General features: G+C 36.2%; 1 protein-coding gene across 1 annotated transcript; it reads right to left on the bottom strand.

The window, feature by feature from the left end:
- Positions 1-316: 316 nt before the first annotated feature.
- Positions 317-11,743, bottom strand: ufm1 (ubiquitin-fold modifier 1). The gene is made up of 4 exons (XM_038278823.1): positions 11,598-11,743; positions 11,438-11,494; positions 6,165-6,222; positions 317-433 (listed from the first exon to the last, which is right to left on the bottom strand). Coding segments are annotated over exons 1-4 (177 nt in total). The 5' UTR covers positions 11,600-11,743; the 3' UTR covers positions 317-373.
- Positions 11,744-25,633: the final 13,890 nt, after the last annotated feature.

Raw genomic sequence — 25,633 nt, 5'->3', positions numbered from 1 at the left:
GCACATGCACAACCCTGTACCAGCTCCCTAGAGGGAACGCCTATTAAATGTGTGTGAGAGCGTGCACGAGCCCATTTCTCCTTGTGCACGCTCTGTTTAAAAGTTGCTGTTTACATCGCTCATATAAGCTAATTAAAAGAAGATTTGCAAATTTTCCACTGTGTCAGACTCACCACTGGTAAGTGAAAATGGGGCCGAGCACGTAGAACGGCTTTACGTAAACATATCACCGGAACAATTGACAATCGGAGGACCATTTATTTTGATGATCCACTCGGAAAAGAGCCTCCTCCACTACAACTTTAAGTTTATAGTTTTATTTAATCAGTAAAAAGAAAGTGAAAAGTCTCATATTAATGAAATACAAAAAGATTCATCCTTCTGTGGACTTACCATTTGTTATAATAGCGCTGGTTGCTGATGGCACTTTGAACTGGAAAAGAAAGGGAAGGAAAAAGAGGTGTGTCGTCACACAACCCTTAAAAGTGAATATCACAATAGAGCTAATTTTTAAAATGTTGTAGCAGTATAAGGTACTTACTAAACAATTTGAACTGCACAAAGCTACATTAACTGACTAATCATTTTAAAGTAAAACAAAAGCACATATTTAGAAAAGTAAAAGCTTTTCATAGCAATACAACTCTGAAAGTAAAAAATATCCTGGGAAATTAAAAATGCTGTAATGATCAGAGAACTGTTTTGTGACACATAGGAAAAAGTACAATTGTTTTTCCGAAATTCCTTCATCATATCTTGTATTTGAAGACAAAGATCCTAAACACACAGAGCAAGAAAAGATGAGGGAGAGACAGCCAGGCTCAGATTTCTGGGAGAAAGTCAGTCAGCCCAATCACAATTAAGGCCATACTTCAGCGCGTTGCAGAAAGAGGATGTGAGCCGGGAGGATTTACAGAGGGATGGTGGAGACGGGAAGTCTGGCAATAGAGCGATAAGGTTGGCCAATAACATCCAACACACCACTACCAGGTCAAATAAAAGGCGATTAAACCTAAAACACAGGTCAGATCAAACTCAATTATTTGGCTTTGTCTGAGCTGACAAAAGTCGGTATCACTTTGCTCCAAAATTCAAGAATTCAAATTTGCTCAAACTTACAACTGTTTTTTTTTTTTTTTTACTATTTTATGTCTTTTTAAAAATAAATAAGGCACAGTTATTACACAAAAAATATGGTAAAAGACCAACTTTGGAAAGAGTATTTCACAAAACAGTTTCCCCAAAATGATTAAAACAGTGTAATTGAAAACAAGTTCTCTTTTCAGCTCCATGTCTTTCCGGGGGCTGTGTTGTGTGTGCCAAACATTCACTGCAGAAACACAATGCTCCATCAGTATGCTGCTTTGTAACTGCATTAAATTAACACCCTGCCAGCACTTTGTAAAAACAGCACATCAGTTCAAACACTTGTAGCTTTAATCTCTCTCAGGGTTTATGAACACAACAAGAAAAACACAACACAAACAAACAAGAAAAACTGAATAACATAAAAGCAAAATCCTCTGAGTGACAATCATGCATCAAGTATTCAACATATGAAAATACTCTGCACCTGTGTTGCTTAGGCAGGATTTATGTGTCAGACCTTGGCGAAACAAATGAATGAGATCTCTGTCAACATAAACCAAAACTGGAACTTCGACACTTTTTTTTGGCAGACGCACAAATAAGATCACATACGTATATAAACATCCCTGCTGAAAATCAAATAGATCTGAAGCTGCAGTCTATGTAAATTTGACATGATACATTTACATTTTCATCCAAGGATTTTTATATCTTCTAAAAATGATGCTAGTTTTTATTTTTTATGTAATGGCTGTTTTAAATCTAATACCTTGTGTTTTTGTTTGAAAGGTTGTTTTTAGATTATTAAAGTTGTCCTATACGTATGTTTATTTTCTATTTTTTGATAACAATTTTGAACAAAAAGTACAAGGTTGCCTGGCAGCAAGTAGGTCCCAGTTTTAAAACTGGGCTTTGAGTCTTTCTGCATGGGGTGCGCATGTCCATCCACATCGGTTCTCTTTGGTTAATCTGGCTTCCTCTGAGTGTTCCTTAAGTGAACGTGTGTTTGTGTGTGTGTGTGTGTGTGTGTGTGAGTGAGGGCGTGAGTGCATGGTTGTTTGTCCAGTGATGGACTGACAATGTGTTCAAGGTGTATTCCTCCCATTAACCTAAACACTTGCTCTGAAAGACAAGATGTAGAAGATGGATTGATTCTTTCATTTAAGTAAACCAGACCTTTGCCTCCCATTCAGTGCATCCAAAATGCTCACGTTTTATCCTTTAAAGCAGTGTCGGGCTGCAAGTAACCATTATTTTGCAAATCGATTAATCTGTCGATAATTTTTTCGATGAATTGATTAATAATCAAATAGCCACACTGTTAAAAAAGTAAATGGCAATTGTTGTTCTAACACACAATTGTATTGTAATCCGACTCAGAAATATAAATTTGACATCTAACAAATAAATACACGTTTGCCCAACTCAAATTCTCAGAAGTTGGTTTAACAAGGAGTTTTAAATCGCCTATACAATATTTTTTGAGTTCCCTCAACTGTAAACTCATGGGCATGCGCACTGCTTATGTTCATGGACACGCCCACTACGGTACGGGGTTTCCTATCCCTTTCTTCAAGTGCACAGCCTTTTTCCCTCGTGTTTGAGAAGATTGGCGGACATTGTGATTTTATGCATCTGGAGAACCACGGAGGAACGACCCTGGGACCTACCAGTTTTCTGAATCTTTTCTTTTCCCGGTGAGTGCTGCAAAGTACAGACAGTTAGCGGTTAGCTCCGTGAGTTAGCATTCCCTTGTGGTGTATTGCCACCGAGTTGAAGCATGAGTTTGCCTGTTATTTTCATTGTACAAATGAAAAGAGACATTAAGTTGAGTGTAATAACTTATGAAATTTCTAAATTGTTTTATGTAGTGCAGTGTTGTTGCACTCAGGCACAGAATATTACAAGACTACATTATTTTACTTTCTTAATCCGATGTGGGTATTTACTGTTATTTACATTATTTGCATGTGGATTTTTTGCTTTCATGATTTTATTTGCTTTACAAGAAAAACAGTGACATTAACATTTTATATGTTAACCCTGTAATGCAGCAGTTAATTCGTAATGAGTTAGAAAAGTTACATTACACACTGAAATTTATCATACTTGGAGAGATATAAACTGTACAGTTAAGAACAAGAAGTGAATGGATTTAACTAAGCCCTGTTGTGCTATGCAGGCAGGGTTTTTTGGATACCCTGGATTCTGGATTCTCTCCTTAAATGGAGATGGCGAGCCAACCGTGCGAACATCTGGATTTGGACTGAAGAGAAGGATTTGGACTGAAGAGGACTTTCTTTTTTTGCATTCATCGTCCTGTCGGAGTGGTAGGACTAAAAAGAAAAACTCAGAGATAAAAAGGGAAAACCTTTTTCTTTTTCCGTTGGGAAACAAGACATTTTATTTCATTTTATTTTTTTTAAAGGATGCACCCAATTTAAAGAGACTACAATTGAAAAAAACAAACTGAAGGCCGTCCAAATTTGTAAAACTGTTATTTTTTCATATATGTTAATACACTTACTTCACAAAAAATTACCTGTGTGTTTTCCTCTTACTAAATCGGGGTCTTACTGTTTTTTCCCTCATCATCACTCCCTCTTACGACTCTAGAACATTCTGGTCCAGTGTCAGGTTACTTTGATCTGTGCAGTTAAGATTATGTTGTTGAACATGGTTTTATACTGTATCTATTGATGCAATGTTTGGCTTGAAGCAATAAAAATGTTGTATTAACATAATTTTTTGTGTGTTGAAGGATTGGTAGTGAAGACGATTGGTAGGACTAAAAAAACTGAGTTGATAGAACTCAACTTGCAGATAACACTACAAAATCTGAGTTTGTAGAACTCAAAATCTATATGTCAAACTCATAAAACAAAGTTGATAGAACTCAGAACTTAAAGGTGAAATTCAAAAACCTAAGTTGGTAGAACTCAAAATTTCTATGTAACACTCCAAAAACCTAAGTTGGCAGAACTCAAAAATCTTTGTAAACTCAACCACAGTGAATTTAAGTAAGGAAAACTCAAAAAACCAAATGCATCACGTTGCCTAGAAAATTTAAGTTCTTTCAACCTCTATTTTTTTTTCAGTGCAAAGGTTCCTTACAGAAGATGTATTATGAAAGTAAACCAGGGGAAAACTTGAGTGAGGATAAAGCATGTTGCCAAATGCAAAATGTTTATATAGTTTTTTACAATTTTGATATAATTACTGCTGTAAGTGGGTTGCTCTGTCAGGTAAAGGCGCATTTTACAGTCTCTATACTCCAGTTAATGATTAATTAAGTACTACATTATAAGACGATTATTTCATTAACCGATTAATCACGATTTACCAGATCAGTTGTTTCAGCCCTAAGGCAGTGTACCTGAGTCTTCACAGTTTAGAACCATGAGCGAGTACAGCCAATGAGTTTGAACTGTAACCCCGCCCCTAACCTTCTACCATTAACGAACCTTCCTCCCAATCTGCATGCAGCTCACAATGCGCACATCTCGTAATGAAACTAATGAAAAAAAGCTTTCTAGGAGGACTACAGGTCATTTTGCTATAGAAGCAGTGACATAAAGCAGTGATATTGCAATTTTCCTTTCAGTGGCCACCATGCCGCTCTGTTTACAAGATGTGCTGTGCATCCGCTTGGAAAAAAAGCGCTTAGTGGTTGATTGGAAACCGGAAGCTCTACAGAAAGAAACCCATTGCCTCACTAAAGGTAGAGACCTACAGTCAAAATATCTGGACTTCAGCTTATGTGCAATCAATGAGTAATTTATTTGAATAAAATTACCCGTTCTAGCACAGAAGGTATAAAGAGGAGGTGGGAAAAGGGAAATATGGTTATCTCACTTGACAGTAGGGCCAATATCTGTCAGTTTCAGTGGACAATAACAGGGTCGAATACATGGCGAGAGTTCAGTTGGAAGAACATGATCAGGTACTTTATTATGCCTATCCAGAAACATCATCAAGGTGGTAGGGATGCATGTTGGAGACTATGTCACTGGTGCCAACCACTTCCATATTTTTTGGGAATGCCACAATATAATTAATTATTGGACATATAATGTATTTAGTACTAAAATTCCCCTTAAAAGTGAAACCCTGTATTTGGGTGATGTTCCTTTGACAAAATGAAATAGCAATGATAAAAAATTACTTGGTATGTTACTTATTGCAAGTAAAAAGGCCATCACAAGAAGGTGGCTAAGAGTGGAATCTCCAACTATTGAGGATTGGATCAATATAATACATGAAATATATGTCACGGAAAAGTTGTCTTTTCCCTCAGGATACAAAAGGACATGTTTTACAAAATCTGGACTAAATGGACTGAGTACATAAAACCCTTAAGGTCAGATTTTGTATGAATGATACGTTTCTGTACTTAAAACAAAAAAACTCTTGTCTTGTGAATATCGGCATACTTCCCATATATGTTTATGTTTATATATGTCTTGATACTGTGAAAATGTTTTAAAAAATATCTGTTCTGCTACAGGAGTATACCATGTAAAAACAGAGATTTTTTCTTAGAGATTAAATAAAAGCAGGTACAAGAGCTTAATGTGTATATATATATATATATATATACACACACATATACACACACACACACACACACAGAACCAGATAATTTTATGAAAAACCTGATTTGTGAAGTTCTAGTTAGAACTAGTACAGAATCCCTCTATAATCAATTAGCCCAATAACTAATTTTTGCAACAGGACCCAAATAAAGAAAATTCAACTGAGTTTTATGTATGGCAAGTCTCCACTCCCCACACGTTATTTTGGATGTGGTCACTTAAGTCCCAATTGCAGCAGAAATAAGGAAGAACCCTTTAATCTTTCCAATATAATGCATTAAAAGGTGATGTACAAACTTTTAATTGATCTGTGACCAACTTCAATTCTGGAAAGAAGTAAAAGTATGACTCTAAAAGCCATTCCAAGAATATCTCATTCCCTGTTCAAGTCAGAAAAGAATGAGGGAGAAAAAAAAAGGATTTTTTTAGAATGAGACATCTTACTGGTAAGCAAATATTTCAAGCAAAATGTGAGCCTACCTCTTCAGCTGCAAACTTTAAGACCGCTGTGAATGGTGTGCTTTCAGGGACACTTAATCTAAAAAAAAATAAACAGCAGAAAGAAATTCAGGACTTTTATTTTTCCTTAAAACTAGTTTTACAGCTACACTTCTTAAAAGCCTAAAAGGGTTAATCTTTGGGGCTCAGTTTACTCTAACTTTCACGAGGAGCAAAAAAATGATCAAGGTTTATTGAGTACAAAATTAGAACAGAAGAACAGAAAACAAAGTATGTAAATTTTAAGATTTCTTGCACATTTATTATTCAGATGCCCTTTATCTAAAACTAACAGCTGTCAACAGAGACCTCCCGAGGATATAGCAGAACACAACAAACAGATTTCTAAATTTGTAAGACTTAAAATGAGATAGTAAGGCACACAAAAAAGAGCTCTTGTCAGGGTGAGCAAAATCAATTATGGAAGGCAGTGCAGCAGCAAGAAGCAGAGAATGATGCACCAAGTTAGGCAGCACTTTGAGAAAAACATAGACAGCTCAGATAATAAAGGCTAATGAAATGCTTAAACAGAGGGTAACCTTTGAAAGGCTCGCTCTTAGCTCTTTTACAGACCCTAATGTGCCTTTATTCATGCAAAGAGCTGTAGTGAGACCTGCTCTGACCCACTGTGCTTAATGGTTTACATTTAAATCAAAAGGTCAGATTGCTCTTCCTGGCCTGAGGGTTTTAATGCCAATGATTTCTCACTTGAAAACATTTTAAAAAGTGCAGCACAGGTTAACGTGTATTTTTGGGACTTTTTTTAATATGCTAGGGAGACTTTTCATTATCACAGCTTTTTTAATTAACATAGAACCAGGAAACCCTTAATGAAACGAGATCTACATCAGATAGATCAATCAACAGAAATCCCATTTTGGTCTTTCAGCACATGCATGAGGGGATTCTGATTTCAAAGGTGCCTGGCTCATGCCCCTAAAGTCCCGGTTTAAGCTGTTCAATAAAAGCGATCAACTCTCTGTTGCAAAGGAAACTGGTTTATCACAATCTAAATGTATGACGAAGTAAAATGATGGTTGATTCATGTCAGCTAATGCTTGAACATAGGATCAGGGTGGGGGGGGCGAATTTATAGTTTGGCCCAAATTATTTAAATACTCCGTAGACCTAAGAGTTAAACAATTTCACTCCAACTAATTTTCTTTGTAAATCTTGTAAAATGCTAATCTAAAATTATAATAAAATAGATGAGAGTTTTGCAAGTTTCTACATGCATTTACACAAATCTTCTTTAATGATGAGCATCAAGTTTTTGAGGTCATGTGTGGAGCTAACTTGGGACCATAAAGTTTGTTAAAAAAATAAATGAAAAGATTTTAGACCTTATCCTAGCCAGCCAGACTAATATGAGTAAATACAGTGTATCAGTTTGATAAAAAGCTGGTAGAGCTCGATTTCAAAGGCAGGACTAACGGGGCGAGCATCACTAGGTTGGAACCAATCATATAACTGCGGATGTGATGCGCAATTTTTGTAATTTTGTAGTCTGTGAAACAGGTCAAGCAGTCGAAGAACCTCCCCAGTGAACGATTTCTTCTGGTTTTCCCTTAAATAATTGAGGATATAAGGTGTGCTTTCTAGTACGTTCTTAATTTTGATTTCATTTTTTGTCTTTGGTGAATGCAATACGCTTCGGTAGATTCTTGCTGAGCTATAACAAAATGCTGAAAGTTTCAAACAAATCTTACTTTTAAACAGAAGTTTGACAAGAAAAAAAAACTGAGAGAAAATATATATTTAAAGCTTTTTCAGTTCACCTGAAGTGTGTAGAAAATTTACACAACCAAAACAAAAACATTTTAAACATGGCTACTTTCAATAATTATTCAATTTAACAAGAGTTTCAGCAATGTTCAAACTTAAGCCGTGCTTACACTGTTCGATTTTTTACCCTTTCCAGTCGTGCAAGAATTTTCGATCGGGCCGACTTTCAGTCTGAATTTGCGTCGTGTAGTGTACAGGTGGTAACGAGGGACAATCAGCCTCTCACGATCACCTCCCAATCAGGAATCGTGAGGTGGTTGGTTCGAAATTCAGTCGGCCGTTGTGGGCAAATCGCTCAGTGGGCATGCACAAACAAGGATTCTTTTTTCTCTCAGACGAAAACACAGAAGCATGGTGGGGGTGTGAGTGAAATGGTGTTCTTTCTGTAAAATTGACAGACCATAGTAGCCACGTCTGCTCAGCCATGTGTTTGTCCAAATAGTCGTTGCCTTTTCTTTTTAGGGCTTTCACCACGCAAACCTGCACAAATTGCCAAGGCAGCGTATTTCTCTCTAGTGAGCTTCATGTTCCCCTTCTACTCGTTTGAATTCCGGATAGAAGAGACAAAGTAGCGCAATCTCACTGCAGAGCTGAATCCATCATGGTTTTTAGACATACAGTGTGAGCAGTTAGATCTCATCAGAGCGTCGGGTCGCACAGTGGGAGAACATACATAGGGAGCTGTGAACTCACACTGTAAGATGAAACTTTGTGGTTTCATCTTACAGTCTGAGCTGTAGCTGTGTGCAATGATTGAGAGAAAGAAAGAAGAAAAAAAAAAAATCGCACAGTGTATGCCCGACTTTAAACAACCAACTTTGTATTGTGAGATCAAAACCCTTTCACTTTTGGTGAATAAATATAGGGGTGTCCCAATCTGATAATAAAAATCGGTCTGATATTAGCCAGAAAATTTATATGTGATTTTAATGGCCTGCAATTAAAATATCCGGTATTTTCATAATGATAGAAGCCCTTTAATATTTAACAATAATAGGGGAAATAAAGATCAGAAACCTTCAAAAATAAATGAACCAAAGTTAGTAAAATAAGAGCTCAGATCATGTTATTTGAAACATACAGATTTAAACAGAGGATTAGAGAGGTAGATCGAGCTTCTACATGTCTCGATAAGCAAATGTCAGCAATCACATCTGGATTAAAATGATTTCTACCTGTTTGTTTAAAGAGTAATGTTGAAAAAAAAAGTCTTAAGCAACTTAAGCAAACAAACAAATAACATGTAGATTAACATTGATGTGGACTATTGCATTATACCAGGAATGAAGCATGATGCTGGAATGCAGATGGGGTTTAGTTGCAATAAAGTCTGGGAGCCTGTGTGTCAGCAGTCTGTCTTACATCAAACAAAGCTTAAATATTACACTTGTGTTATCCTGAAATTATTTATGTGTTCGGAAGCAACAGAAATATGTTGCAACGGAAAATCTCTTAGACAAGGTTTTTTTTAAACACACCAATTTTCAGCAAATAGTATTCAAGCCTTTTTAATCTTAAAAATCAAAACCTTACAAAGAGAACAGAATGCTATCCAATCGGTTTCAGTATGCTAAAGCTTAAAATTCCACACCAAAACTAAGGGAAACAGTCAGTGCTAGTTTAAATACTGTTAAAATATGTTTTGAGAGAACAAGATTCCATCTAGTAAAAAGGCTTATTTATTAAGATAGTATTTGTTTTGTTTGTTTTGCTCTTTAATTTTTAGAAGGGGACAAAAGCAATAAGTAGGGATATGTAAGCCCTTTCTAAGACAATTTGAAAAAAAAATTGTCACCTCAGCAGATGGGATAAATTAGTAGAAATAATTATTTTGTGACTGTGCTTCATTTCAATTTAGCAGCTGATATAAATACATTTTACTACTCAAGCACAGATTTGGTGTTTTTAGTGAAAACAAGAAAAACAGGGATACCAATGTGGAAGAAGAAAGTTTGTATTGTCATAGTACCTTTTAAAGGAATAGTACACCCAAAACATGATTAGCCTTCATTTTCTACTCACCCCCATGCTGAACAACACTCTGGAGTACTTTTTTGATATCTCAAATGCATCTGGAGATCTGGGAGGCTTCTTGCTGTCTGCTGACATTCAAATAATGGAGGTCTATTGTGCCCGAGACAGAAAGGTCCATAAAAGTCCACAAAAACGTGTCAATATTCCTCCATGCTGCTCGTCCAATGTATTCCAAGTGTCCTGAGTGGGTAGCATCCAGAATTTACTCGAAACGAAGTAATTTAGAATGTTTTTAGAGCATAAACAGTAGTGTATAGTATTTCCTAAAAGCGCGTTCACGAGTCTACGGAAACCGCAGCAGACCAAACGAGACGAAAGTGCACATTCAGCTCGGCAAAGAACTCCTGCTCTTCCTCAACACTGAAGTCCTCAGACATTTTTCTTTCATTGTTTCTTTCTTTGCACAGGTAAACAGCACATTTCTTCTTCTACGCTTGCATTATCAGCAGAGCAGACGCTGAATGCGCACTTTCATCTGGTTTGGTCTGCCGGCTTCCATAGCGTCCTGAACGCGCTGGCGCGCGCTTTCAGGAAATACTATACACTACTGTTTATGCTCTAAAAACATTCTAAATGACTTCGTTTCGAGTAAATTCTGGATGCTACCCACTCAGGACACTTGGAATACATTGGACGAGCAGTATGGAGGAATATTGACACGTTTTTGTGGACTTTTATGGACCTTTCTGTCTCGGGCACCATAGACCTCCATTATTTGAATGTCAGCAGACAGCAAGAAGCCTCCCAGATCTCCAGATGCATTTGAGATATCAAAAAAGTACTCCAGAGTGTTGTTCAGCATGGGGGTGAGTAGAAAATGAAGGCTTATCATGTTTTGGGTGTACTATTCTTTTAACATCTACATTGCAATGATTTTGTTAAAAATGCACCACTTTAGAGGCAGAAAAGCTGTCCTGCCTAAATAAACTTTTTTAGCCAGTCAGTTTCAGCAGTAGATTTATTCCTCGTTGCTTACATGGCCAAGAAATCTACTGGACAGACCTTCAGAAACCCAGTCAAACCATGACTTAGGTCTACCTCAAAAGATAACCAGGAAATTACAAATACACAAGCTGCCTGGTTAAAAAACACCTTTCGTTTGTTTATTTATTTATTTTGTTGTTTTCTTGTATAAACCAAATGCCTGTATTGAACTGATAATGGATCTTTATTGCCATGAACTGATGTCTTTCAGATTCTAACTAAATTATTTTAGGGAGAGTCTGTTCAAGTAAAACGGAAGTAATCTGTGATTAATCGACACAGTTAGCTTGTGAATCACAACCTAATACATAACACCATACAGTTAGATAGTTTAACACGTATCAGGAGGGAAAAAACTCTACCTAAGCCTATCTATGTAAATACATCACAATAACCCGCGGCTGTGCTTGCTACAGCTCTCATTGTGAGTGCTGAGCTGTCAGTTAACTCACACTTTGTATGGCAGCCGGGGGTCCGACGTGAGGGTAATTTTAAAAGTTACTTTGGACCTAAACAACAGGAAGAAAAGAGCGCTGTTAACATACAAGCAATGGGCTTTTCAGAGAATTCAAATTCAAAGAAAATATCAAACAAGAAAGAGGCTAAACTCACATCTTGTATGAGAAGCAGGACCGTTGCTGTCTGTTTATACACACCCGGAAGTCCGAAGGACCCTTACATACACGTCATCGCTGTAAAACACCGGTATCATTCATACATAACCGATAACCTACATACATCTACATGTTTGCTTTTCTTTTTCTCAAACTCGAGTTTATTTTTTTTTATCAGATTTTTTTTTCCAAAGTCCGATATCTTAATTCAAGGCACTAAAAGGTTCTCTTCTCAGCAGGCATTCATTGCAGATTACTAAATTCTACCGTAAATAGAGACAACAACGCGCAGAAACATTAATAGTAGTTACAGCGAGTAAACTATTTATTGAACGTGCCACCATTTTTCTCATTCAGTATATTTATAGAGGTGCTATTGACATGACATTTTCACCAGATGTTGGTAACAATCTACACATACAAAGAAATTAAACCATAGATGTTCAGAAGTTAAGTTATTTGTAAACAAGTGAAATGACACAGGGAAAAAGTATTGAACACACTTTCTGAAATGTATTTAATACTTTGTGCAAAAGCCTTAGTTTGCACTAACAGCTTCAACACACCTCCAGTGTGGAGAAATTAGTCACATGTTTTGCTCAGGTTTGATTTTGGCTCATTCTTTAACACAAAAACTCTTCAAATCTTGAACGTCTCATGGGCCTCTTCTATAAACTCTGATCTTTAGTTATTTTCATTGATTTTATATTACGTAGATTCAAATCAGGTAATTGTCTGGGTAGCAGAGACAACTTTTTATAGGCCATCATTTAGGACTGAACCAGGTGATGTTAATTTTCACTCACACTTTTCACTGATTACTGAGAGATTTCGGCTGGTGTCTTGGCTTTCCATGCCTTTTTGCTCCGCCTTTTCTTGTTCAATACTTTTTCCCTGTGCTATTTCACTTTATTACTTACTTAGTTTCTGGACATCTATGGTTTGATTTCACTGTAGAGAGAGAGAGAGAGAGAGAAATGGCTGTAATAATATTAATAATAATAATAATAATATTTTCATTTTCCAAATATGATTGCAATTGGGTTTTGATGTCTAAACATTCAAATGATGAACCCTGAACTGTTAAGGCTGCACATTTTATTATGTTTTGATCGTAAATATTTTGAATTTATTATATTGATCTTTAAATAGCAGGGATATTAAATTTACTACTATATTTTCTTACAAAATTCTACTCTATTTCTTACTAAATTTATTGTTAAGTTATTGGAAAGTTTAAAGAAACAAATTATTTTTTAGTATAGTATAAATAAAAGTATAAATTATCGATATTGATGGAATGAGGAATCACTTTAAGTAAAAGTAAAGCTCATGGGGGAAGTTCGATGCTTTGAACAATGTCCTGATGGTAAACTGGTTTTGTCCTTCATACAGCTGTGTCCTTTAAGAGTTGTTCTCAACAACAACAAAAACTACATATATACTTTACATTTTTTTCCTCAAGTCATTTCAAAGACACTTTCATTTCTAATACAATTATTTTTTAACTATTTAAATTTCTGTTTTTTACATTTAAATATATTCAATAATGTAACTGAGATCCTGCACCAGGATCTTTGTAAATGACCCATCAAAACGATTATTTTTATTTATTTATCATGTACTTGCAAAAACATATTTCATAAATAGAGCAAAAAGAAAATCTCCATGAACAGCTAATTAAGTATAGTCTTCAACCTTACCTTAACTATAGAAGTTAGACACAGAAGGAGTTTGCCCTACAACCAGATGGTTGTTGGTTGAAGCCCTGGGTCCAGCTTTGAGTGTTGCTGTGTCCTTGGGCAACAAACGTCACCCGCTTTGGCTACTGAACGTGGACGGAAAGCTCTATGGTGCAAGTGTACTGCAGCCTTGTATATATGTACTACTGGTACTAGGAAAATTAACAAATAAACCCTATATCTGTGAAGACATAGAAGAGTAGCAGTCTGATTCCAAATATTCTTCTAAAAGGTTTTTTTAACAAGATATAACTGGATGGATCATTAATAACAATAGATAAAATAGCTTATCTGCGATGAAAGTGTAGAGGGATATCTTTAGAAAAACAGCCAAGTGACAAATAAACAACCCATCTGACACAAAGGATTCTGATGTACATACATTACCACCTCATTGTTCATGCAGAGACATTACCCTATTTATTCAGCTTCTGCTTCAGGGGACAACTAGGTTCAATAAGTTCAATCTTACATTTAAGATTAAGCCACACAACATTTGTGTTACTAATGATCTAACATAATAAATTGCTGCATTTAGTTATTATCTGCTCCAGAGATATTTATTATACACTCATGTTGTCAGCTTTCATGATTACCTAAAGGTGGAATAGGAAACCAAATTAATTGAAAACCGGATCATAACAGCAATTGTTTCAGGAAAGGACAGGCTATGTTGCTCGGCAACAGAAGCTTAATTTCAGCTTCCAGTTTCTATTAAATGGAAACTTTTTTTTATTTGGTGGTTTTGCCGAATGTCTATTTTTGCTACACACCACTGCTTACTGCTCTAATAAATCCCAAAATACACATACCACATACCTTGTTTTATCCTGTCTCAAGGACTAACCCTAACCCTTGCATACCAATCACTGGGGAAGCATCTGGAGAAGACAATATAGATATTCTAGGTGTGCAATGGCAAAAATTCACCTTGGTCCTGAAGATGTAATCTAACAAATTAACAACCCAAATGTTTGATGAATAAATACTCGTGAGTCCAATTACTACCAGATCTGGAGAATCAAGAAAGTCCTTACAGACAATCAGACAACATGAGGTTGAACGAGAAAAAAAGCCCAAACAAAAATAAATTAAAAAACTAGGCTTTGGATCTCACGCAAATTTTGCTATGGTAATATGAAAAAATACTTTTAAAAAATCGGAAAAAAATATATTTATATTATTTGTTTAACCTTTACTTATTCACGTTGTCTCATTGAGATCCAAAATCTAATTTACAAGAGAGAAATAGTTGATAAAAACAAACAAGATAATAATATTATATATATATATATATATATATATATATATATATATATATATATATATATATATATATATATATATATATATATATATATATATATATATATAATATAATGTATGATATAAAATATATGTATAATATATGATATAGCTTTTTTGGAAAACACTATAAAAGTCTTTCTAAATTTGAGTCCTCTATTGTTGAAAGGAAGAGGGGATGATGCAGACATGCAGCGCAGGCTGTATAATGACAGCTCACAAAGAGAATAAAAGCAGTCTCTTTCTGATGACTCAGACATAAAGCGCAGCTGCTCAGGCGTAACCTTTGGGATTTCTGTGGCAAGACCCTCAGAAAAACAGAGATCAAATGGATAAAAAGACACTCAAGACCCAAAAATGGAATAAAGTAGCTGGTGTTTGCTAAAACATGGCAACCTGTTATTAAACATATTTACATTACCAAACAACATATTCAGACTCTGATGAACTATTGCAGGAATAAACAGATTTAATATAGAGATAAAAGAAGTAAAAACATTGGTAATAAAGCACTGAAGTTACTGGTTTGATCTTTCTGTATTTGATCATCAAGAGAACTGTGAAGTCCCATCTGGACAGGAATACACTTTTTGTGCAATGTCTTAATCCACCACTCTGGGAGAATAATATCTTGCTTTTAAGGTTTAGTTTTTTTTTTTTCATCATCTGGTTTAGGACAGAGTAAGTGTGTTTCAAACTACTGAAACACTGCTCAGAGTGCGTTGTGCAGCCTGCACTGAAAGAGCTTATTAACATATCTAAAGCAAGTCCTGTGGGCAGAGAGAGTACAAGCCAAAACCAATTAAATTTCAAATGAACGCTGTCATCAGTGTTAATGCAGAGTATGCATGTAAGAATATGCAGTATAGATACACCATGTAGTGCATGCAATTTATATACAGGTATAGCAGTACATCCCTCTGAGTATAGCTAACTTTTTTTTTTTCAAACATAGACATGTGTACTTTGATATCACCAGTAAATTTCTACACTTTTGCTCAAAAAGGATGAGATGTTATAGCAGAAGGTTTTAGTGGAGGCAGCACACTGTATATGAAGCTGTGTTCTTTACTTTAAAGACTACCTCAGTCATCCTCAAAGAAGATGACAGAAACTGTCATACACCAACTACTTACTCATTAATCCTGTTGGAGATGAAGACACGGCAAGGGAATGTCTGTGCAGGTTTGAGTAATTATGTGGTTCATTGAACATTTAGAAATGTGCTCGAGATATATATCTATTTTTTATAGTAAAATGATGAGTTCTGAATAAATCTTATGTTTTTGACTAGGAGTTATTAGGAACAGCTACCTTTGAAAAAAAGGCTACTGTATAGGCGCTCTTACAGGTAATGTAATTTAGAGAATAGTTCTTAAATTTTGAAGTGAGCACTGCATGAAAAGTGGGATTTTCGTCAATATGCGGCACTGTAGGTTGTCGTGGAACTTCAGGTTAGCGGCAGTTTACGGCAATTTGCAGGCTTCGCCGAAAACTCCCGTAAATTGTCAGAAATTGACGTGGACTTTCTAAGGCAGTGTTCCCCCCATGCCTCCCCCCCATGGAATTCTAGGGGAGGCTTTAACATGTAAATGAACATGCTGTGAGCTATACAAATGCAAATCAGGGTTGCAGGGGGGGTTTACTCCAAGTGACATTTTTCTAAAAGGTAAGAAAATCTCTGATACAAAGAGATCAGGCTCAGTATAGCCTCTTACATTTTAGCTTGAATTGATTTATTTAATTAAAGTATAGAGACCAAAACAGATCTTTAGCTGACAGAGCAATACATTTAGAGCAGTAATTATATAAAAAAAAAAAATTGCATTTAAGATAAAAAATAAAATGTTGTCTGTCAATATGCTCAATTCACAATAACTTAAGTGGAAAAGTTTCAAGAAATGAGTCTGAGATGATTCACTTTATAACATGGCGCATTATCCTGTTGGAAGTAGCCATCAGAAGATTGGTACACTGTGGTCATAAGGTCCGGCCAGGTCAAGATCCGCAATTGCAATCGCACCAAACAGGAAAAAGAACATCCACAAATTCCGGTTCGTCAAATTAAAATATAGCAGCAACAGATCGGTGACTAGAAATTATAGCACAATTCTTATATAAAAAAAAACAAACTAACACCGTTTATTTAAATGATTTGATCCAAACTATTGGTTATTCACCAACGAGGAAGCAGATTTCTCATCTCCATCAAAATATTTATTTTATACCGAGGGACTTAAACTTTAATCAAATCCATTCAAAATAAACTTCTTATTACAGGAATGAAAAGAGATGCTGAGTTTGGAAGTAGTGAACAAGTTCAAAAAAAAAAAAAAAGCAGTTTTGAATTATCCTTATCCCCGTTACAAAAATCTACAAAAATATAAATATATATTTGGGCAGAAACTGAACATATGCTGGATGATGGTGGGATTTTTTTAATATGTCATATTAAATTAAGCGCTCACAGGGTTCATACAGGAATGAGTGACTCTAATTTAATGCTATTTGAAATGATTTTAATGCCATCAACAAGAACCATGTACACAAGTTATTAGTGTACATGAAATATGAAGGAGCTGCAAGCATAGTTCCATGACTCCTGTATGTATGTAAACACACACACACACATATATACGTATATATATATATATCCTCTAGCTTTTTCTGCGCCTGGAGCGATATAATATATCTGACGAAATTGTTTTTATAAGCATTTTTTATTAAAGAATTATAAATACTTCGATAAACATATTTAAATAATTTTAGTGCCAATTAAGGCCTTGATTTAAAAAAAAATGAATGATTTTTTAATTATTTTTATTGATCCGCGGAAACCCTGGTTCATCTCGTGCATGCTCTTTACGATCTCCAAGAAACTGCAGCGGTGCGGTGTGTAGCCACAGTGGAGGATGTATGCTTTGCTTTGTGCAGGCGGTCTGGAGCGTCTGGATTTCGGGGTAAAACTCCTCTTGGACGCGATGGCGACTCTGCATCGAACAAGACGAACTCAAAGAAGAGATGCTAGCGGTAAATATATGTTCGATTACTGCCTGCTAGGCTAAAAGCAGCCTAGCCTAAGCTACGGCTAAAAGCAGCCTAGCCTAAGCTACGGCTAATAGTAGCCTTGCAAGAACAAGCTTTATTAAAGTGTATTTTTTGTGATTCACAGGAAGCAGTACGCCGTCTTCACAACTCGGAGACTAATTGCAGGCGCTATGAACCGGAGCAAGGGTAAGATTTAAAGAATATGCTTTCATTCTGCGGTAAAAGGCAATGGATACGGATAGATACCGATCACAGCTTTACATTTTGTTTTCACAGACTACTGTCGCCTCACAATAAGGCTGTGACCTCCTATTTGCTCGGAGCCATATCAGCAAGTCCAGATTTGCACGATGTTGATAAAGACGACATTGTGTGTAAGTGACTTGTTTTAATGTTTTCTCCTTCCTTGTTACTGTGACTTGCGTTTGATTTTTTATTCATATCACTCTCATTTAATTGTTTTCCAGCTGCCTGTAAGACGTATTTTCAGACGGTACGCAGGAGCTTCAGATATACGCAGCCAGCCAACACGCTGCGTGCGGAGGCAATCTGCTCGGAGTCAGGCTAGAAGAAAGAGGGTAAGACTTTATTTGGTGACTATTTTTCAGGTGCATTAATAGATGTGTTGTGTCCATACGCAGTGCGCTGATTCATTGTTTTGTTTTTTCAGCTGCTGAAAGTGAGGCAGAGTGTGCTAGCAGATGAGGAAGTGGAACTCTGGAAGTCGGCCTTCGTCGGCGGTGTCTCTGGATGGATTGTACGGTCGCCGCCATTTCGTAGGCCGGATCTCACTGAACTCTGTGTTAAGCTGCAGTCCCGGTTAGAAGCGATGCCGAAGTACAGAGCCACGCACAGTAGGCTTCTGCACATCGGACCTGCCTCGGAGGGAATGCTGCCAGTTACCTCCAACCCCGAGGAAGCAAACGGACCGTTCACGGACTTTTAATTTTTAGATACCCATGTGTTTGGATACGCGTTGTATATAGTTGTGTGTGTTTTAATAAAGCTCTTTCTTTGCATAAACAGCTTCCTGGCAAATGTTCATTTCCTGTATAAATTCATTCATGTCCTTGATGGTAGCATAATAATTGTGTAGTAGTGTAGGATAACATAAATACACAGCATATGAATGAATAAATATATGAGTGAATAAATATATATATATATATATGAATAAATATATATATGTAAATTTATATGTAAATATATATATATGCCAACCAATCACGAGCGACTTTACTTATACTCAGTAAGAAAATTAAAGCCTGGCGTGGCCACGTTTGGTTTTGCTGCCAATCACGAGCGATTTCATTTGTTTGAGAATAGTGGTTTCAGCCAATACTGAGTAGGTTACTCAAGCCAGACCTGGCCAGCCACGCGGGTTTGCTGCATTCATATGCTAATTAGGGCCATTAGTACAGCTGATCGCTCTCCACATACGTCAGAGTCCGTTTCCGACAATTTGTGGCACGACAAACGCGGACAAGCACGGGTTGCAAATTATCGGAAACTGACGAAAATCAGGCAGATCTGCGGGAGTTTACGGGGGTTTACGGGGACGAAAATCTCACTTTTCATGCAGTGGAGGTTTTGTTAAAGTGCACATGAAAGTTTGTATTTTCCTTTTCAAGACAACTCTCTTGGCAAGTTAACTGTGTAAAAAATGTAGGTTAGTTGATTCCCACAAGCTGGCCCTAAAAGCTAGTTTAAGAGGGACCATCCCTTTTAAAAACAAACAAGATTGTTTTTATTCATTGGTCAAAAAATGTTTCTTTGTCGTTTTAGAGATCATACTTTTCTATTGATTATAAATTTGCTAAGAAAAACACTACATTGTAATAACTACAAGATAGTTAAAGAATTTGTACTCCTTATCAGACTCTAATTTATATTAAAACAACATTTTTGGATGACCTGTTTGATTAGCTGCTTATTTAGCACATTATTTAGCTTTATGTGCTTTGCTTTAACATTCAAAGTATAAAACCCATAAACCCATCTGATCCTGACAGAAAGGTACTTCAAGCTTTATATCTTAATACAAGCTTTTTACCTTTTCACACCACACTATTTTGAAAAGAATACTGTAGTTATAATTTGATTTAAAGGCTACGCCGTCTATCAAAAAAACAAAAAAAACAAAAACAAACAGCCACTTGTGCACAAGGTTATTGCTTATCTCAAGTTGGGAACTTAACTCAAATGACTCTTTCCAGAGATAGCTTATAGTGGGAGACATCTGTGATGTTCTATATCAACATAGGTCTAATGTATTATGATCCCAAATAAAGAGCAATAAATTGTGCAAACATGAAATCACATATGCAATTATTGGTTCCATTAAAATGGATATATAAAATTGTGTTTGCAATTGATAACAAGTGTAAAAGTGGTTTCGACTGCCCTATTTAGATAAAGATTACTGCTTGTCATCACAATGACTTTGGAAGAGATTTATTTTTTTGTTTACCCAAGGCAGCCGCAATTTGCAAAATCACCATGCACAGATGATAGATATGATTACCATGTGGAGAAGATGCTGGAAGAGGAAGAGAAAGGAGCTTCTCTGTGCATGTGAAATAAAAAAAAAAAAAACCTATTCCCACACTTGAGGGGAAAAACACAGCTGAGTAGCTTCTGGCATCTAGATCATTTCCACTGTCACAACCAGTTAAAGTCTCTGTATCTGAGCAAGGTCACTCAGAAATGTCCATCACATAGTTTGCCAGACACCATGGAGGCAAAACACAAATTTTAATGAATAAAGAACTTAAGCTTTTTCATCATGTCTTTTATTAAAGATGTATTAATGAATTAGTTGATGAAAAGAAACAAAAATGCAGAAGTTCTAAATAAAACTCAAACATGGTTCATCAGCTGAACAAAGACAAAACAGAGGAAAACAATTTCTCTTACTAATTATAATTTGTATCTGAATGCAATACTTGAACAACAACAAAGAGTAAAGTAACTGCTCCAGATCTGAGTTTTTTTAATAATAATATGATATAATATAATAAAATACAATACATATATATATATATATATATATATATATATATATATATATATATATATATATATATATATATATATAATATATAATTGCTATAAATCAAATGTATTGTTTCTAATTACATTTCAAAATAGAGTAATTATTGTTCACAGAGTTCAATATAATAACCAATATGTTATATTTTGTTAAACCTTCTGTAACCAAACCAAAGGCAAGAGCTACTTTAAAATCCTTGTGCATTTCAGTGCGGGGTTGTGACGCTGTGGTTTGACAGAAAAGAAAAAAGCTTGTCCTAATATTATCCAATTTAAAAGAGTGTTCAAACAAAAGAGTGCCAATAAAGGGTGAAGGGTATGGAGTCAGAAAATTGTCAAGCCTGTCTTGGTCTTTGTCTAGATAAGTGTTATATTGTTTTGTGTTGTGTTGTGATGTGATGGTGAGGGCTGGGATTGGAAATGTAATAAGCTTCTGCTTTTTTGAACCTTGCAGTTGAGTTTGTTGCAATCTTGTTCTGTGCTATTTTATTTATTTATTTTTTGTTGTTTTGTGTTGTTATGTCCACCCCAACATATACTGCCCTAAAGTTTTTCTGTTTCTTATTTTTGCGTATTTTTAGGGTCATTTTGTATATGGAAAATAGGAAATTGTGCCCAAATGTTAATTTGTTTGGATGACATATTAAGATGCTACCTCAATATTTCCAAATAATGTTCTTGGTTTCAGTGTCTTTGTGTCCTTGGGCAAATAACTTCACATGCATGGGTCAGAGGGCCTGGTGGCGCCAGTGTACAGCAGCCTAGATTCTGTCAGTGAGCCCCAGGGCAGCTGTCATGCACACAGTCACACACTGATGGCGGCAAGCTAAAATGCGTGGATGAGTGAATGACTGATCAAAGTGAAAAGTGGCTTGGTCAAGTCTTCTGACTTGAAAAAGCGCCTTATAAGTACAGGCCATTTACCATTTAGATCGATAGATAGATATTAACTCTCTGCATTTAACCCATCTCCTTGGGGAGCAGTGGCCTGCCATTGTGCGACGCCCGGGAAGCAGTGTGGGGTTAAGGGTCTTGCTCAGGGACCCAGAGTTGCAGTCCATGGGAGTGGGGCTTGAATTCCGAACCACTGGAACCCAAGCGCAATGCCCTAACCACTAGGCCACCACTCACTCACCGCACACCCTCAGAGCATAATGCAAGAGATGATTCTTTTTTTGTCCACATGTATACATTTTTGTGGCCAAACACTTGAATCAAAACATTCATTTTGACGTTGGTTTTGAAATGATTTTTACTTTTGCATCTTTTTTCCCATGTTAGTTCAGGGATCATTTTAAACACTTGGTAGCTTTTATGTCTGGGATACAAAACCTTTCTTCTTTCTCAATAGTATTATGAGGAAACATTTACTTGTTGTTTATGAGTGCAAATAGTTTTTTTTCATCAGGTGATTTAAGCTTGAATTCTCATCCTAACAACTTGACTGATGTTTGTTGAAATTTGAAAAGATTTCACATTAAATGAGTAGCATTACCTAAAATGTATTTGAAAGAAGCCACAAGCTAAGAGAGACATCCCATCATCATCTGGGCTCTTCAATTTTTCTTTAAAGCATAGTTATTCCAGTGTACGTAACATTTAAATTAGTGGCATATAGTGTTTCAAATTTATTACTTTAAATGGTTTTAAATGCTACTTTAAAAATCTTTAAATGGTAATTGGGCACATAAAGCTACCATCCTTACACAACAGGTACTTAATCCATTGTGAAGGATAAGCATGAATAATTACAAGCGAAAAGCCCCTCATATACACCTCAGGTGTTGACCCCCCTCTGTCACTCTTCTAATGTTTACTTACTTTGCATAATCCCCTGCATACTGAGTTCTAATTAAGTTTGAGCACAGTAATAAGTCGCTTGGGTCGTGTTAACACACAGAGGGCAGAAAAATGAAAGAGCGGAAGCAGCTTTCTAAACCAGGTTCCAATGTTTCTCCAGGGAACATTGTACAGTGACATGTTGGATGTGACCTAGGACTGAATAAATCACCCACTGCCCACAATGCTACACTAATGCTCTGCAGTTCATGTTATTGATAGACCTTTATAGCCTCTTTGTTGAAAATGCTTTCCCCAGCCACCTCTCAGGAGGAAGCATATTATCGTGTCTCTGCACACAATCCAAAATGAATAACTTATGCATGTGAGTGGCGATGTGTGTGACTTAACTTTTTCACTCTCTTCTCACAGACAACATTACCAAAGCCTAATGATGCATGGAAAAATAATTAGGTTGGATGAATGCTCTGGAGGTTTGGACTATTGAAAAAAAACTGTTCATTGATTTATCATTGATAGGAAAACATAATTTTTATATTAGTGATGAGCTGTATTTCCCTCAATGGTTGACAATTCCTCACCGTAATGAATATGTATCTCCAAACCCAGCACAACCTCCACTCATCATGGGCTGTGCATATCTGTAATTTCCAGTCAACAGCGTATCATTCCTACTGACAGCCTGATGCTCAAGCAACAGCCAACTAAAAGGGGTGTCAAAGTGATGTCAGCATGGAAGCAAAGCAAAGGGCAACAGCTAAGTGCAGACAAACATCCATTTTAATTACATGCTTCGTTCAAAACTAATCAGATGTTGCCAGGAGAAGCTGCAGAGTGCATCAATACCTAAAAGTACAAAGGAGCTATGATGCACAGCATGCACAGAATGCTGTAAATTTAATCTATGGACAGGAAATGTGATATTCTACATAGAAATAATTGGTATAAAAGCTGAATAAGGTTTGCTAACATAAGTTTTAGGTTAAAAAAGAAAGGTTCTCACAAGCAATCACTTTGCAGAGATACTGTAATTACTTCAGCTGTGTTATTCTGTCTCACATCTCATTTTATCCCTTTACTGGCTATGCACAACAGTTCACATTAACGTCTGATAAATTCAATCAAACAGATTGACAGATTATCAACAACTAAAACATTACTGTCTCGTTATATCAAAAAGGGAAACAATATATACCAATTAGTCTTTCAAGGCACTACTACTAGTACTTTTGAAAGTACTGATAATCTGTAACAGGACAATTCTTAGAATAGCATGCCAATAAAACTGTCAGCGCCTCCTGCAGTTTTAGTAAAAGACAGCAGAGACAAAGAGAATTGATGAGGTGAATAACCGAAAGAGTATGTCACACAAATGAAGGGATTTATTTTATTTCAACAGTTTCATCCATCCATTTTTCCCCACCTCTTTGTCAGGGTCAGTGGGGCCGGTGTGCCTGTCTCCAGCAGTCTATGGGCGAGAGGCAGGATACAGGTTGCCAGTGTGTTGCAGGTCAAAAAAGAGTCACACAAAGAGGCACACACACTCACACCTAAGGACAATTTACAGAAGCCAATTAACCACACAGCCATGTTTGTTGGACTGTGGGAAAAAGCCAGAGTACCCACTTTACCACTGTGCAGCCCCAACAGTTTCAGAGAGAGAAAAAAATCACTACATTGTAAATGATATGCAGTAAAGAAATTGATGCTTTCATGTGTTTAACCAAAATGTCTAATAGAAAAATAATGTCAAAAGGGTTGCTAATCGCTTTCTAAAAGAAAGTTGTTACGGTGGCAACATTGAATACCAAAACATTTCACTTCGGTCATGGAGTTTTTTTTTCTATATTGGATTAAATGCATTAATACCAGCTGTATTAATTAGTGCAATTTTATTAATATTATTTCCAACAATCTAAATATTTTAACATGTGCACAGATGCTCTATATACCACTTGCCATTATAAGAAGGCCTCCTTTGTGAGTATAATATGGAGCTAAACTAGGATTTGCATATTTATGAAGGAACACACACGTGTTGGGGAACAAAGTGGCTCCTTGTTGCAATAATGTTTGGATATTTCATGTGCAGGATGACCCTAGAAAAGGAGAGTGTGTGGCTTGGAAATCCCATGGTCTAACCTTTGCTTTTTGCAAATTATCTGGTTCTGTTGGTCACAACCTCAATTATGCTCTGCAAGAGTTCAAAGCTGATTTGGAAGTATAGTATACAGAATGAGAGTACACTCTTGTAAGTAAACTTTATGAACTGGACCTAAGGGTGTTATTTTAATGTTATTAGGAATTTATCCTACATTTTTTTTATATATATAATCTTGTTTTTTTCTTTAATATTTGTTCTAAAGTCATTGTACTTCTTTCCTTTTTTGGTTAGTGGCTGTTGCAAATGCGTGTTAAATCTTTTTGCTTCAAAGGACACATAATTTTGTCATGGTACATGCTTATATAATTATCAGGACCAACTCATAAGGCTCTGGCCCACTGGTTCTCACAAAAGCTCCATCCACATAAGAGCAAGGTGAGATATTCACCACTTCAGAAGACCCAGCTGTTGTATAAGTACCAGCGTCATTCTGCTCACATGCCTAACTATGTTAAATTGGGGTAGCTACTGCAACAATTTTCCTTGTGCTGGCCACATCCAAGCTTAAACCTCTCGGCTGTACCCCCATATTTAAACTGCCCCTCAAGATCTCTTGGCACTGACCAAAGTGTATCATTTTTCACATATTGTCCTGGTGGGATTATGTTTTTACATCAGGGTGAGTTTCACTCTATGAATCTCTAAAATCCCTGTTTAAGCAGAAATAATTATCAGATTTTCTTTGTAGTCTGTAATTTAAGGGTTTCTAAATATGATCCCTGACCTGAAATTTGATGTGAATTAATATTAGGAATACATTTTTTTTCATGCTTCTGTCATACAGTGCATGTAACTATCTTGTTTTATTTCACAGCTTCTAGTCTTTTTGCACACTGCTGTGCCGTTTTAGCACCTGCACCTTTACTTGTCATTCATCAGTTGAGAACTTTCCCTGCTGGCATACTGCTAAGTGAATTCCAGATA

This window comes from Cyprinodon tularosa, unplaced genomic scaffold (genome assembly GCF_016077235.1).
Source record: "Cyprinodon tularosa strain WSP-4 unplaced genomic scaffold, ASM1607723v1 ctg144, whole genome shotgun sequence".
Classification (NCBI taxonomy): domain Eukaryota; kingdom Metazoa; phylum Chordata; class Actinopteri; order Cyprinodontiformes; family Cyprinodontidae; genus Cyprinodon; species Cyprinodon tularosa.
This window is presented reverse-complemented; position numbering and strand designations above follow the sequence as displayed.